At 51.2% G+C, this 16086-nt stretch overlaps 1 protein-coding gene across 5 annotated transcripts in view; it reads left to right on the top strand.

Annotated features, from left to right (window-relative positions):
• The window catches only part of Baiap2 (BAR/IMD domain containing adaptor protein 2), a 65686-nt gene that overhangs the window by 13990 nt on the left and 35610 nt on the right, over positions 1-16086 (top strand). For all 5 annotated transcript variants that reach the window (XM_032913481.1, XM_032913478.1, XM_032913480.1 and 2 more), the window contains exons 2-3: positions 489-564; positions 3446-3532. In XM_032913481.1, coding sequence (XP_032769372.1) covers positions 489-564; positions 3446-3532 — 163 coding nt within the window. The remainder of the gene's footprint in view (positions 1-488; positions 565-3445; positions 3533-16086) is intronic.

Raw genomic sequence — 16086 nt, 5'->3', positions numbered from 1 at the left:
ATTTCTTGAGTCTAAGAACTGCCGATATTGGCACAGGGACTGCAGTCCGTCGGGTAAACAGATCCGGAGCCTGTTGGATTGTTCATAGTGTGGTATTTGTAAATCAGGTTGTACACTGCTGTAATCAGAGCTGATGTTGGTAATTGGCGTGTTGAGTTAGGGTGGTGGTGTGGGGGGCGTCGCTGAGCATTTGTGTGTGGCCGATGGGTAGCCTCCCACGGCTGACTCAGCCCCGCCAGCCTGGTGCCTCAGAAGCCATGCCTGTGAGTGCCGCCTGTGCCACGAGGCCCTGCGAGGACCCCTTGTTGCTCTGCAGACAACCTCTACAACAGTGCCCTGTCCACGCCGGGGTGCAGTGTTCACAGCAGGCAGAACTGGGCTTCGACTTGGGGAGATGAGCAGTGTTCCTGATCCCATCCAGCCTGAGCCCTCCCAGCTATGGGTGGATGGTGGTGAGGTGACGTGGCTTTCTGTTTTTTTTTTTTCAGACCATCATGGAGCAGTTCAACCCCAGCCTCCGCAACTTCATCGCCATGGGGAAGAACTATGAGAAAGCACTGGCAGGTATAACTGGCTCCAGCTCACAGATGAGCTTCCTTCCAGCCTCTTAATACCTGGGGAGAAGTTACTGGGCCTCATCTGAATGAGAATGAGAATGAGTAAAGGGTGTGTGCACTCTGGTGCCCAGAGTCTGACCCTGTGACCACAGGCCCCTACTGTGTGGGCTGGTCCCAGCAAGCAGGATACTTAGAGACAAGGGTATCGATGTGTCTGTTTGGAATTTCATGCAAAGCAAAGCATCAAGGTTGGTGCTGGTAGGAACAAAGGAACCCCAGCACTACCAAGTGGCCTCCAGTACCATAGTCCTTCAGCTACCCTAATCTAGCCTGTTGATGGCTGCTCCAAGCAGAGCTGACCCTGTAGTAGGACCATGGCAACAATCTCCTGAATAGTCCCAGAGGTCACTGAGGTGAGGCGTAGGAGGAGACTATCTCATGAGTAGGCCTGGTCTACTTGAACTCACAGCACTGAGCCAAAGCCCTGAGGGCTGGCCTCCTGATTGTATGAGACACGAGGAGGATGTTGGGAGGGCTCCCCTTTGCTCTCCTAGGGCCACTGTCCTACCCCTCTCTGCAGCACTGGACTCAGTAGCACAGCCCCCAGAAACCTGTAGGATCCCAGGGATCCTGAGTTCAGATTCTGTCCCCGAGGGATTATCACCTCCTTTGTGGAAGAAGACAATTTACAGGGTCTTCACGCCATCGAGCCCCAGGCTGTGAGTTCTCAGGTTGCTTAAAGAAGTGGCCACAAGGGCGGGGGAAGCAGCTCAGTCTACTGGCAAGGCTCTTATTACCACAGGAGCGTGATTTCCTAGCTTTCAGCAAATTCCAAATACAGCCACATATACCTGTAACCATAGCAAGGTGGGCATGGCAAAAGAGGGGCTTGCCAGCCTGGCCGGAAAACTAGCAAGCTCCAGATTCGGCATGAGACCTCGTCTCAAGGGACTAAGACAGTAATGGCAGAACAGGATCTCTTTTCCCCATGTACACAGCAATGCACACCCCTCCATACACATAGGGGCACACGAACACAAAAGAAGTGCCCATGTGTGGCTGGGGAGATGGCTCGGTCAAATGCTCGCACGCAAGCTTGAGGACCTGGGTTCTAACCCCCAGCCCCATGTAAAAGCTGAGCACGGTAGTGAGCGACTGCAGCCCCGCTAGTGCTGGAAGGGGCTCTGCCAGGGGAGGTGGTACCTGCTCCTCTCCTGCTTTGTGATTTCTTTTGCTTGTGGGGTGTTTTTGAAATGATCTTGCTGTTTAGCTCAGATTGGTCTCATGCTCTCTGCTGTCCTGCTTCAGCCTCTCCGGCATCGAGATTACTAACATTTGCTCTGATGCCTGGCTTGCCCTCAGCTTCCCTGGTGTGGTAAGAGGAACTGCCTTTTCAGTCAGGCTGTAACCTCCAGGAAGAAGCCTCTGGAAGCAGAAGTGTAGTGTGGAGACCAACAATGAGGCCTCTATCCTGTCCCCTAAGCCACCCCGCTGTCTCCACACAGCCCATGATGCTCCAGTTCTCCCACTGAAAGAGCTTTCTGGGTCCTTGAATGAAAGCAGCTGTTTCTGGCCTGATGTTCTGGTGGACTGTGTCTGGTGGAATTGGAAGTCTCTACCCTGGTGTGGCCCTCCGTCAGTAGATTTCTGTGCCCCCATGTCCTACATCTGAGGTGTGGCCTTACCTTCGCTGGGTATAATGGAGGAGGGGTAGCCGTCTCCTCCGCTTTGATGTTGCCCGCCAACTCCTTGATGCTCAGGCACGGATTTCCTTTCAGACCCTTCCGGCTGTCCCTTGTGTTCTCATGTGGTTGTCCAGGCTGTGTGTGGACAGGCTGGATGGTTATTTCCTCTTCCTGTTTTCTCTGGTTGTCTGGGCTTAGTCTCACAGGCTACCCGCACCACCTCAGCCCCTCAGCCTCCAAGTGCCCAACTTGGGTTCCTGTAGTATTTTTTACTTCCATTTGTTTTAAGAAGCCCACCCTCCAAGGCAGCAGAAACTCCTCAGTCCCCCAGGGACATGGTCTTGTACCACAGAACAAATTGTGTGCACTTAATTGGAAACCATATAAACTTTGATAGAGTGCCCGGTTACAAGCCTCTGACAGAGTTCTGTGGAAAACAAATTAGAGCTTGTGGTGGCAACACTGGTGGCTGCTTCCCATGGCCCTGCTCGCCAGACCCGGCTGCCTCTTCTTCTTCCCTGCCTGGCATAGGTAGGTGGCCGTCCTCAGATGAAGGAGTGTGCCAGGTCCTCCAAGGAAGTCTAGACCTGGTGGCTGTATGCTCGTTCTGTCAGCAACTCGTTCCTCCACCCGGCTGGTGGGAGGAAGAGGCAGGTGCTGAGCCTTCCACACCCAGTTCACCAGTTCCTCTGATACCCAAAAGCCCCTCTGGCTACTGCACTGTGGATATGATGCCCTTAGCGTGCTTTGGGCAGTAGCACCTGCTCTTGGTTAAGACCTAGTCTGAGACTGAAGACACTGACTCTTTCGACTTGGAATCTCTGGATAAAGCAGTGGCCTCCTGCCTTTCAGATTTGCCTTGATCTTGCCCAGGGTCTGTAGGCGCTTTGTTTGCTGTAGTACACTTAAAGCTGCACTCCCTCCCCCTGGTTAAACAGCACATGACAGGGCGCCACGCTCCGCAGTTTGACTTGAATAGCTCTGGACCTGCACAGTACACTGTGTTCTCACAAATAAAAGGAACCCTCGTGATGGCGGCGGAGTAAGAGTATCAACAAGAAACAGTGGTGTCCACAGAGGTGATGGAGCTGGAGCACTCCTTGAGCTTGTCCAGGCTTGGGGTGGGCTCGATGCGGTCCGTCTGTGTGGGCAGCAGAGCTCTTCTGGGTTCTGTGCAGTAACTGCTCTCTCCTCTCCCCTCAGGTGTCACCTTCGCTGCCAAAGGCTATTTCGATGCTCTGGTAAAGATGGGGGAGCTGGCCAGCGAGAGCCAGGGCTCTAAGGAACTTGGTAAGACCCTTGGCTGGGAAGAGGACCTAGAGGCCCCCCAGAATTGTTGGATATATCTGGGCAGGTCTGGAGTGCTGGATGTTGGAATGAAGACCGGGCTTTATCTGTTAAATAAGAAAAGTAGTTTTAAAATGGTAGAGTTGGTGAGCGCCACTGTCTATCCAAAGTAGAATGTACCATGCAACCTTAGGGCACTGCTTGGAGCTCACCATGGTGGGCTGTCTCCTTTGAAGAGCATGGCTGGGCACAAACAGACACAGGCAATGCCACATTTAAGGACACTGCCAACACTTAAGTGGCAGATGTAAGGGGCCTATATGGAAAGTTGGACTAAAGTGATCCCTAACATACTGAGTCATTCCTGGCATGAAACCAAGTGAAAGTGGAACCCCCGGAGGGTGCACCCACACACACAAACGTCATAACACAGAGACTTAGGAGGTGCTGGAATGTAGACTTCCCAAGTGGTCTTTATTCTCGTGCTACCTGTGTTTTACTTGGGCTCCTGTGAGGTGATGTTGCAAGATGGGCTTTAGTGTTTTCTTGGTTTGCCTGAGCAAAGATGTGGGTGCTGATGTGGTTGAGGTCTCCTCTCCCTCACAGGGATGTTGGGCTATGAGTTAGGCTGTGGCATGCAACCCTTTGTTTCTCTGCAGCTCTCAGGCTGTCCTCAGACACAGAATAAATTGGCCTAGACCAGCACTTGGTTTCTTCTAGCCAGGGGCACAGAGGACAAGCTTCTGCATCTGACCTTTTCCATAGAGGCGGCCTCCCTTTGGGACCTGTCCAGGATGTGGTCCCTGTCTGGCCAGCAAGGACACCAGGTAGATGTGCGCAGAAGGAAGCAGATAGAAATGTTCTAAGAGACCCAGATAGTGAAGTTTGGGATTAGTAGTTCCCCTGAACTAACAGGAAGCCTGGGTTATATTGTTGGGGCTGAGGAACTGAAATTTTTTTTCCCCCAAGACAAGGTTTCCTGCTGGTGCGTCCCCAGTGCTGGGATTAAAGGCGTCACCACCCCTGGTTAGAACTGAATTTCTTTTTTTTTTTTTTTTTTTTTCTTTTGTTTTTTGTTTTGTTTTTTTCGGAGCTGGGGACCGAACCCAGGGCCTTGCGCTCGCTAGGCAAGCGCTCTACCGCTGAGCTAAATCCCCAACCCCATAGAACTGAATTTCTTTATGCATATGTTCATTCCAGCTCTCAGACTTTCTGCCAGGCTTGAAGGCAGAGATATAGCTCCTCTTTCACTAATAGGTTCGTTGGTGTGGTTCGCAGGGTACATTTCACACTGGAAGTGAACGATTCACTGGGCGTGGTGTATTGTGTGTTTGTTCCCATTCTCTGTATCTAGCCTCAACTTTTCTTTTTACTGTTGCGATTACAAGCAGGTGTCACCGCACCTGGCCGGTTCGTCTGCTGGCAGACATTGGAGTGGTTTCTGACCTGATTGCTGTGAATAGTGCTGCATTGAACGGAGTGTCAAGTATTGGTGTGGGCTTACATTCCATTTCTCCTGGGCAAATACCTGGGAGTGGAGTTGCTGGAGCAAACGATTGGAGTCTGTATTAAAGCAGCACTGCTTTGCTTTAAAAATAAGTCAGCCCCGTTACCCACCCCCTCCCTGCCCACGTCTCCCGCTCAGTCAGCTGCTCCGTTCCATGTGCTGTTTGCTTCCAAGTGTCTGAAAGGCAGGTTCATGCTGTCTCTTCCTTTTAACTTTATGCTAAGGAATTCTCAGAATGGGGGCTGCTTTCTGATGCCGTCCTCTTACCTTACCCAATATAACTATTAAAACCTTTGCTAAAATCAATACGCAGCCTTGATAGCTTTGTTTTATGATAGTAATAAAGTTCTCTTCCCAGCTGAGACCCACAATCCTTTGAGATTGCTGGGTCTCACTGCCTTGTTGGGGAGTGGAGCAGCAGCTGCAGGTATTAGAGGATGATGCATGGAGGGTTTCCTGTGTGTGCGATGGTGAACCTGCCCATTCCTCCATAGTCAGGCCTCCCCATCCCTGCCCCACCTCCAGGTAACCTCTCATCGCTCTCTGTGTGGTTGCAGGTCTGTGGAAATGCATTGTTGCACTGGGGCTTGGTGGGCTCCCTTGCCTGGCCGCCCTTCATACTCTTTTTTTTTTTTTTTTTTAAAGATTTATTTCTTTATTATATGTGAGTACATTGTCCTCAGACACACCAGAAAAGGGCATCAGATCTCATTATAGATGGTTGTGAGCCACCATGTGGTTGCTGGGATTTGAACTCAGGTCCTCTGGAAGAGCAGTCAGTGCTCTTAACCACTGAGCCATCTCTCCAGCCCCTGCCCTTCATACTCTCAGACCACGTCTGCATACCCTCGCCTGTGAGGGCCACCTGGGCTGCGCCATCTGGGGTTATTTCCAAATTTATATTTCTTTAATTAATGATGTTCAACATCTTTTCAGTGTTCAGTTGTCCCTTATCTTTAGTAAAATGTAAACCAAAGAGCCAGGCATGGTGGCACACATGTACCTTTAATCCCAGCACTTGGGAGGCAAAAGCAGGCAGATTTCTGAGTGTTTGAGGCCAGCCTGGTCTACAAAGTGAGTTTCAGTACAGCCAGAGCCACACAGAGTAAATCCTGTCTTGAAGAAAAACAAAAATAAATAGTTTTTTAGAAAGATTATTGTACTTACTTGTGTTGAGCAAGTGTGATCGTCCAAACTACTTCTAGGAGGTAATGTCTTCTACCACGTGTGTCTCCAGGAGCGAGCCAACAATTTGTTAAGCTTAGTGACATGGGTCTTGCTGAGTTTTCTGGCTGGTCTGGCCTTTCGTTTTGTGCTTTTTTTATTTCTTCTGATGCTATGGATGAAACTCAAGGCCTCGTGCATCTTGTCTTTTTATCTGTCTGTTTTTCTGTGTATGGTTGTACTTCCTATGTATGCCTTACCGTATATGGATGTACTTCCTATGTATGCCCTACCGTGTATGGTTGTACTTCCTATGTATGCCCTACCGTGTATGGATGTACTTCCTATGTCTGCCTTACCGTGTATGGATGTACTTCCTATGTCTGCCCTACCGTGTATGGATGTACTTCCTATGTATGCCCTACCGTGTATGGTTGTACTTCCTATGTCTGCCCTACCGTGTATGGATGTACTTCCTATGTCTGCCCTACCGTGTATGGATGTACTTCCTATGTCTGCCCTACCGTGTATGGTTGTACTTCCCATGTCTGCCCTACCGTGTATGGATGTACTTCCTATGTCTGCCTTACTGTGTATGGATGTACTTCCTATGTCTGCCCTACCGTGTATGGATGTACTTCTTATGTATGCCCTACTGTGTATGGAAGATGTCTTGTACCACCTGCACCTCTCAAGAGCTGGCATTACAGGAATGCACTGACAAGCTTGGCCTAGTGGTGCTTTTAGGAGAAAGAACAATTCAATTTTAATTTTGAATTTAATTGTTGACTTTAGTTTGGTAGCTTATTGATTTTTATTATGATTCTGGTCACGATTCTTATTATAACAACTTTTCTTTGGAATACATTACAGCCCTTCTAATTATCGTTTGATGTTAATTGATTTGACCCCAAACCGCTGACTGCTCTTGGGATCGCTTTTGTTCGTTCTCTGGGTTCATCTACCCATTTGTTTCTTCTTCCCCCTCCTAGTACCCACCGTCCCTCCAGTGTCCTGGTCACCTGGCTTCCTCCCAGGTGGAGCCCCTGGTCTCTGGGCCGCCTGTCTGCCTTGTTCCTGTGTTACTCTCTGGGGGAATCCTGTTTCTCCTTTAAGGTTCCAAGCAGGGAACTAGGAAATGGTTTTGATGTTTTCCTGTCTCAGGCTGGCTTGGCTGGTGAATTCAGGAAGGATCTTTGTTTGTTAGTGTTTGAAAGCATCATCTGTCACCTTTAACACCCAGTGGTACCGCTGAGGTTAGTACCATATTCATGTTATTCTGTGTTCTTGGTCTTCACACCTTGTAAGCTATTAAAAGCATTCTGGGTGCGAAAGCCTCAGTGGTGGGGCTGGTCTGTCTGTGATCTGCATGGTCAGGCATCCTAGGTGAAGAGGACCAGCGAGCTACTTGGCAGGGAGCAAGAGAGGAGCAGGCGATATTGTGCAGAAATGTTCATGATCCGGAGCAGGGCGGTGAGCCTAAGAAGCAGAGCTCTGGATAGCCAGGGCCTTGGAATAGCCCGTGTGCCACAAGTGTCAGCTACAGGACGGTTGATGTGTGCAGCCTGCTGTTCTTCTGTCCTGGAGCCATCTGTAACGGTCGCCAGCAGTGGGCACATTTGTTTTCGCTGCTGTAGAATATTCCATAAACACATAATTAACCATCTGCTCTCTGGTCTTCTCTTGGTCATACTTGAGGTATTCCCAGTGGGTCTCGCTGTTGTGAGCAAGCTGGTTCACAGGGGACATGAGCTGAGCCTCTTTAGAAGATAAATGCTCCAAGACTCCACGGCCTTCGGAGCATCCACTGGGAAACAGGGCTTGCTTGCTTCCTAGTACCCAGCGTGGCAGCTCTTCCTGACCGTGTCTCTTAGATATTTGTGCTATCAAGTGCATACATGTTATGCTGTTACATGTTACATGTTGTGTCTGGTAAGCCAGACCACATCATCAGGAGGTGACCTTCTCTGTCCCAATTAGCCTTATTTGTAGTCTATTTTAATACTATTTGGTCTTCTCCTCCTCCTGTAACTTCGCTCATTTCTGACCACTTGGTCAGCATGGCCAAGATAAGCTGGTCTAGATTTGTAAGGTTCCCACTGAGAACCCTCAAAGCCCCGAGGGAATGTAGCCCCTCCCAAGGCGAAGAAACCTCAGGTCTGCCCCAAGGTAGACACTACCCAGATCAACCTCTGTTGCTTCCTAATCACTTGTTTCCAGGGGTCGCTCTTTCTTTTTTGAGACAACGTTATGCTGTATTGTCTAGGCTGGTCTTGGACTCCTGGTCATAAGAGCTCCATCTTTGGGGTTGGGGACTTAGCTCAGTGGTAGAGTGCTTTCCTAGCAAGTGCAAGGCCCTGGGTTCGATCCCCAGCTTCGAAAAAAAGAAAAAAAAAAAAAGAGCTCCATCTTCCCTGTTCAACCTGTGAAGTAGCTGGGATGTAGGCATGCTGCATCACACCTGTCTGAAATGGTCAGATCTTAACCCCCAGCAGAGTAGGGCCTATAAACCCACCCTTTTACTATGGGTCTCTTTCCTGGCCTTTCTGGTTTGGGGCCCTGGCTGCACAGGGCAGAGGTCAGCTGTCAAGCATACAGGAGACCTAACCTGGTCAATTCCTCCCTCGCTCCCTTCTTTTCCTGCCCTACCTCTGCCTCTGCTTTTCCACATAGGGTGATGCCGAGAAAAGCTGCCCATAGCCCCTGCTCTGCTCACTGGGCAGACAGAGTTGTTAGGGTTGTGTAGGACCCCGTGCTCCCTTCTCATGAGTTACGAGAGTGACAAGCAGCAGCCACCAGCACCCCATCCCAGTCTCTGCAGAGAGTACCTCCCTGGTGCTGGACAGTGAATGCCCAGAAAGTCACCTTTGCTTCAAACGATCCCCTAGAGCCAGTCTTTGTTCCTTCTCTTTTTCCCTAGAGCCACGGCTTTGTTCCTTCTCTTTCTTTTGGAGTCAGTGAATGGCCTGGGCAGTGCCAGCCTTTGATCTCTAGTCTCTCTGTACTGTAGATCCCATCCTCACAGCCGGAGAAGGGCCTCAGGCCTGCAGGCTCACACAGAGATCATTCTCTCATCTCCACTTGGGGTGTTTTTTTTTCCCCTGCCGTGAGAAAGTCTACAGCCTGTCAGAGCTTTCCTTTGATATAGCAGGCTGCTTAGTCAGGGACAGAGGGCAGCTCTGAGCTCTACATCTTCACACAGCCGTCTGGTGCCCTAGCCGGTAGCCACCCACTTGTTTGTCTGTGGTTGCCTTCCATCTCTGGATCCCTTGCCTCTGTCTCTGTCAGAGTATTCCTCAGTGCCAGAAACAACTGGCAGCAGCTGCGACTGGGCAGGTAAGCCCTGTTTCCAGTGTGTGTTTGGGAGCTGCTTCCACTCTCGGGGTATTTGTCACTGGGGCTGACTAGAGTGATGTGGGTCTCCAGCCAGGCAGGAGCTCCAGGCCATTCATGAATTTGTGGAGACATGCGCTGTTCCTGTGGTCGAGGAACCCTGGATGGTGTCCTGCTGCTGAGAGCAGGTGGAGCTCAGAGATGGGAGCTCTGCTGTGTGCATTCAGTGAGCCCCACAGAGGCTCTTACTCTCTCGCCTTTGACTGAAGACTGGGATTTGATGCACACAGAGATGTGAGCATCTATGTCTCTGCTCCGTAACTGCTGGCTGGCAGCTGTGGGGCTGGCATGGAGGACACAGAGGAGGGCATAAGCCATGGCATACCTTGTTGCTGGGCCTGAGGGTGCCCACCATGGAGGTAGTTGTCACACTTGTAAGCAACGGGACTGTCCATCCTGTACTCCCTCCGAGGGCTGTATACCAACCTGTTGGACAACCACCTGCAGCTCTTCAGTCCAAGGTGGCTGTGTGCATAGCACTGGGCTGAATCCGAGACAGGGAGGAGGAGAGCAGAGTTCAGGTGTTCATGTAGGGTGTGCACATCTGAGCAGGTGGGCAAGGTGTTCCATACGAGACTCAACAAGGGTCAGTTAGCTGCCCTTGGCCTGTCCTTGGTCATCTTGTGGACTTTGGAAGGTGTGAAATCCGAAATTTAACAGCCACTACAGTGAACAGAGGAGCACCCTGCCTGAGAAGGACTCTCATTCCTTTCATGTGGTCAGGATCCATTGATGCAGTCTGTGTCCCAAGGCCTCAGCATGGATGATTTCCGTGTTTGCACAAGGCTGTGGTCAGGGCTGTCCACTGAACTGACTGTTCTTTTCAACCCTTGCCTGTCTCTGGAGGCTTCTTCAGTACTCTTTCCTTTAAAGGGCTGCTTTGTACCTGCCAGGGCCTGCAGCACACTTGTTTGTAATCACAGGGACTTGTGTGTACTTGCCGAGAGCCCCAGGCCTCAGCTGGAGCTCTGCTGTCTGCTAAGCCTCACAAGGCTCCAAGGGGAATGAGCAGATGCTCTGTGCTGGTCACAGCTTGCAAGTAGGGATGCTCACAGACAGGCAACAGCAACCCTGCCTCAAAGTCAGCCTGGCTTCAGTCACTGAGTCTCCAAGCAAGGTGTGACCCGGCCGTGTCCTGCCTGAAGTGAGGAGTTTCTCAAGTGGTCTAAGACTGGCCTGGAGCTACAGCATCAGTTGCTCTCCATCCAGTATCAGGCTCACTCAGCCGGCCGCACTGGGTGGCCCCAGGCATGCAGGTCTCTGGGACAGAGGGGGCTGTAGACTTCTAACCCCAGAGGCCTTCAAGCTGCCCCAGTGGTGCCTATTGGCTTGGGTAGTTTTGAAGGTGCCAGCTGGTTGGACTCCAGTATTTTTTGTGAGGCTGTGAGATGATCTAGCCATGTCTTTCTCCTCTTAGGTCAGGCAGGGCCCATCCACACCTGGTCAGGGAGTTTGAGTACGTCCACCTTCCATTTCAGAGACGACACTGTGATCCCAGCCTTTCTTTTGGGAACACGACAGCAACCGTTTGGCTGTGTCTCCAGCTGTCAGACCCTAACAGCTCAGGATCCATCTTAGAAACTGCCAAATGCTGGTAGGCACTGTTTGAAGACCTTAATGAGGTCCACTCACAGGAAGCTGTGACCATTGTACATTGATGAGGAGCCCGACTGGACTAGCTGCTTGCCCAGGATAGGGACAACAAGGAAATAGAGGGCCCAGCAATGCCAGGCATGGTGGGGCTCCCCTTCCTGGCTAAAGGCACCAAGCTCCCCTAGTTCTCCCTCCCATCTCCACAGTATAATGTGAGGAACTCAGAGGCCCCTTGGACTCCGACCAGGGTCCCATGGTCCCATGTTTACTCTAAAAGTATGCCATGGAAGTCGCTGGGCAGTTACCAGGTTAGACTCAGCTGGGGCTCTAGGGCTGCCAGCCGGGTGGGCTCAGGTGGCCAGGTCTCTTGTGTGGCAGCCCTGGCCACCTGCTGAGAGTTCTGCCGGCCTCACTGAGGCTCTGTCTGGAGATTAATAGCAGTCTGAATTAGATTTGCTAAAACCTGAGCCGCAGCGGAGTGACAGCCCGAGAAGGCGCAGCAGGTGTCCATGTTCAGCTCCAGGTCTGCTCTGTGGTGGGAATATCAATAAGGATAACAGAGACCGGGCTGGTGACCTGGGGTCTCCTTTCAACTGGTGGGTCCCAGCCGTTTCTTGGCAGTGAAGGAGCAGCACAATTACCTATTGGAGTACATTAGGCTTAGAGCTTAACGGGCCTGTGAGGACAATGGGTCATCTCTGCTGGCTCTGCTCCTGCTTTGGGAAGCTTGGCTCCTCCTGAGCGCCAGGTTGTATCCTACAGAGGTGTTCATTGGCTCTTTCAAACCATGCTCCCTTTCAGCATCCCAAAGGCCCACAAGGGATACCACTGAGCATAAAAACCAAGTCATAAGCCGGACCTCTCTGAAGCCAGGATAGCTCTGGGAGCCCCCAGGAGCCTCACAGATCTGTGGTCGGTCATGTGCCCCAAGCCAAAGTCTATTTACCACATCCACTGTTCCTCGTTGCAACACCAGCTGCTCACATTTTAGTCAGCAGTTGGCGTGGGGCACTCCAAGTGTGGCCAGCAGCTTCTGTGGGCAGATCTCTTTCCATCCCTGGGCTTCCTTCCCCAAGGCAATGGTTGTCAGGAGTGTGGGCACACACACCAGGTACCTGCATTCAGACCACAGCAGCCGAGAGCATGGGAACCCAGGCTTCCCAACAGACCTTTGCCATGAGGAGAGATGAGCTACTGTATGCAGTCAGAAACATGGGCAGGAACTGAGAGGGCCAAGAGTCTTCCAGTAGCCCTAGGTGGCAAACAGTATAGGGCTCTTGGCCAGTAGCAAGACTGGTCAAGAGTCCAGTCTGAGAGGAAAGAAGTCTATGTAGCCCGGTGTCCTAAAGAGCAGTTGTCACAGAGGTTAGGTCATGAGCATTTTGGCACGTATGTGTACAGGAAGGAAGTGAGGTGGCCTCAAACCAGGGACCCCTGAAATCACTTGTTTCTGAGACTTAGTTTAAAGTAGTCTCAAAAAACAAAACAGAAAACAAACAAACAAACAAAAACCGTCCTAAAGGGGAAGGAGGAAGCAGCAGGTTTGCCTCATACCTGTGATCCCAGCACTGGGGAAGCCTACACAGTATGGATGTCTAGCCCTAGGCTACATGAGAGTCTGTATCAAGAAACTAAAAGAGGACTGAAGAGGTGGGCAAGCAGTTAACCTGGGGTCAGCTCCCAGCATCCATACCAGCTCACAACCAGCTGTGGGCCTGCATGAGGTGCATACACACATGCAGACAAAACACTCGCGTGTATAAAACAAATCTAAAAACTAATTTTAACTAACAGTACTAGGTCCTAACTTTCTATTAACTGAAACCTTTTAATAGCTCTGTGGGCTTGTGTGACATTGTCCTTGGTATAAGTTACACAGTGGAAGCACTTCATCCCTGACCTGGGGTCTCTTGACAGTAGTGCATCACTGGAGAATGGACTCCACCGTGTCCTGGATAGACTACGAGCTGAAGGGAGTGTCCCACATCCACACAATGTCTAGGAATGCTAGACGCGTCTCTGAAGTGTCAGAGGACAGTGAATGCTGGAGAGATGAAAGGCACTGGAGCCCAGTCATCAGACAGGCGCTGGTCTGTGGGACAGCAGCCCTCAGGAAGGCTCTGAGCTGCCTGTTTGACCTTTCACCCCCAGTCCGTCTGCTGGAACTTTTGTCACATCCCCAGGGCATCTGGGATCCCAGGATGGACTTGGGCGGGGTTCAGCTTGAGTTTCGGGTGTCTTCCACCTCTGTAGTACTTCTTTCTGCACAGGACACAAAAGCTATGAGGTCTTTGTGCTGCCGAGCATGTGAAAGTGCTAATGGCCCAGACGCCTGTCCCTGTTGGGCTTCCTACCCTGTGAAGGAACTTCCTCATACCATCCCAAACCTGGCCAGTGGCCAGTGTATTCCTGGATACCATTGAGTCCATCTTTGTTTCCCAGTGCTGGGGCGCTTGCTCAGGACTCCGAGATGATGCTGTGCACAGCTGACAAAGCAACACTGCTAACCAGGCTTTGGGGTCCACTTGTTCCCTTGGATCAGCTGGTTTAAGGGGTAAATTTACCCAGAAAGAATATAGCAGACTCTATCTGCCCACTGTGGGCAGGAGCTTGTCCTTGCATACAAAGGGTCTAGTTTGCTTTACTAAAGGAGCTTAGTCTCCGTGAATGGGAGTGGGGACATGGCCACTTCCTTCTCTGGTCAGACCTGAGTTTCCTTACAGACTTCAGGTAGAAGTCAGACAGGACAGAGGGCTATCAGGTCTCACGGAGACGATCCCTAGGACAAGGGATCCTGAGAGCCTGTTCACAATGCTGCTGGAGCTGTGCTTAGGCTCTGACTGCTCACCCACATGGGAGGACATTAGGTCTTGTCCCAGCATCTTAGTCTCTTTGCCACAGTGGGACCTGTGCAGCGGCTGCCACAGAGCTTAGAGCTACTCTGCACCATACCTCAAAGACACGTGGTCCACGACTAACTAGGGTGCTTGAAAATCTTCAGATGGAGCAGTCCTCTGAATGACGCTGGTGCAGGGACCTGAGCAGGCAAAATGGAAATAGTGGCCAGTAACTCAGGACAATGGTGACATTGGATGCAAGCCTGAACTTGGCCCTACCTCTCCCCTACTTTTCTCAAAGTCCCTAGTATCCATGGTCCAATTGTTGACACAACATGAACATTGAGGTGGCTCTTTGGACTTGTTCTGTTTCAGAACAACAAGACTAGAAGCTCTGCTGTCTACTGCTATCACCATGGCAACACAGCCATTGATTTTCTCTTGGTCACCCCTTGGCCGCATTCCACTCTGGCTTTCCCATAGGTGGGAGAGGAGCTTCTGAGGAGCCAGTGTGTAGAGAGTAGCCGAGAGAAGGCAGGATTGGTAACTGTCCGGTTTGGAGGCGGGGTGCTGAGGGAGGGTTTGACTGTCTCACCTCCTGTCTGCCCCTCTTGCCTCCCGGTGGTTTTAACAGCACGGTGCCCTGGCAGCCCCTCAGCTGTCTGTCTTCACCTAATGAGAGCTCTATATTCGGGCCTTGTTCAGGCGTATGCTAATTAGCTCTCAGAGGTGCCTTTCCGCTCTAGAAGCCACCAGAATAATTGAGCATCATGGATATTTGCTTCAGAAGGCTCTGGAAGGTAATGTGTGCCTATAGCCAAGTCTGAGCAGCTGATCCCTTGGCATGGAGTCCTCTGCCACTGCAGAGAGGATGACAGTTCTGACTCCTCCCAGAATGACTGGGGTGCTCAGCAGTCAAGCACGGCTGTGCCCCGGTACCCATTGATGACACTGCATAGCACAGGGGTCCTACTGCCAGGTTCCCTACCGTGTTCTGGGGACAAACTGACCTCTAGGAGGTTATAGCAAATCACCAGAAGGATGCAGGTGCCTCCTCTCCCCCCTGCAAAACGCCACCCGGGCTGCTGACTACAGAGAACCTGTCCCCTGTCTGCTGCCATCCTTTAAGACTTTGCATATCGCCCATTTCAGCCACTTCCATGGCCTGAGGGAGGCCTGCCCCTCTTCCAGCAGAGTACACACTCCATTACAACTATATTATCAATGTCTCTTTCTGGGATGATCTTCCCATGCTGGTTAAGGTTGGGGTTTGCATGGGGTCCTGTGGCCACTGGATCCAGTTTCCTGAACCTGCAAGGGTTTGACTGATTGGCACATCTGGTGGTTTTTACTTTGGAGGGTCCAGGAGCAGAATCCCTTAGTTCTCCTGGATCCTTATTCCTGCCACATGGCTTCTCCGTGAGGTATAGAACGCCCAGGGAACCCATTGAGACCTAGGACACAAGACGACGCACTGATCTTTGGCTGCATGGCATGACGTGGGGTCTGTCTGAGACCCCATAGGTTTGCCACCACGCCCATCCTGGCCCCTGGTGTAAGAATGTCAGAGGGTAGTACTCCCTCTGTCTCTGGGAGGAGGGTACTCAGAGACCCTGGGGCTCTTTTCTCTTTACTTATTTTTTTTCCTGCTTCACTCACCCTTGCTGCTCAGAGGGGGTGGGGGTTGTCAGGGAACAGCCCTCAGTGGGAAATGCTAAGCTATAGTATATCGCATTTTTGGAGACAAGCAACATTTATCCCTGAGCAGTTGCCTCACCAGACCCTTCCCAGAGTTGAGAGACCTAGTCCTAATGACTAATTCTAATGCTGTCTGTCAGGGCCAGTAACCCTTTCTTACAGACCCTGGAGTTAAGGTCTATTACTCAGGGCACCGGTTTCTGCATGGGGACAATTTCAGCCAGCAGATAGGCAATGGACCAAGGTCTCTATTGCTAGGGGAGGTAGTCAGCTTGGGAGACAGCAGCCTCTAAAGGACCATGTTGGACCATCCCCTTGTGTGGTGTCAGATGTCTCTTCCATACCTAGCTCACTTTTTTTTTTTT

This window comes from Rattus rattus, chromosome 9, assembly GCF_011064425.1.
Source record: "Rattus rattus isolate New Zealand chromosome 9, Rrattus_CSIRO_v1, whole genome shotgun sequence".
In the NCBI taxonomy this organism is placed as follows: Eukaryota; Metazoa; Chordata; class Mammalia; order Rodentia; family Muridae; genus Rattus; species Rattus rattus.
This window is presented reverse-complemented; position numbering and strand designations above follow the sequence as displayed.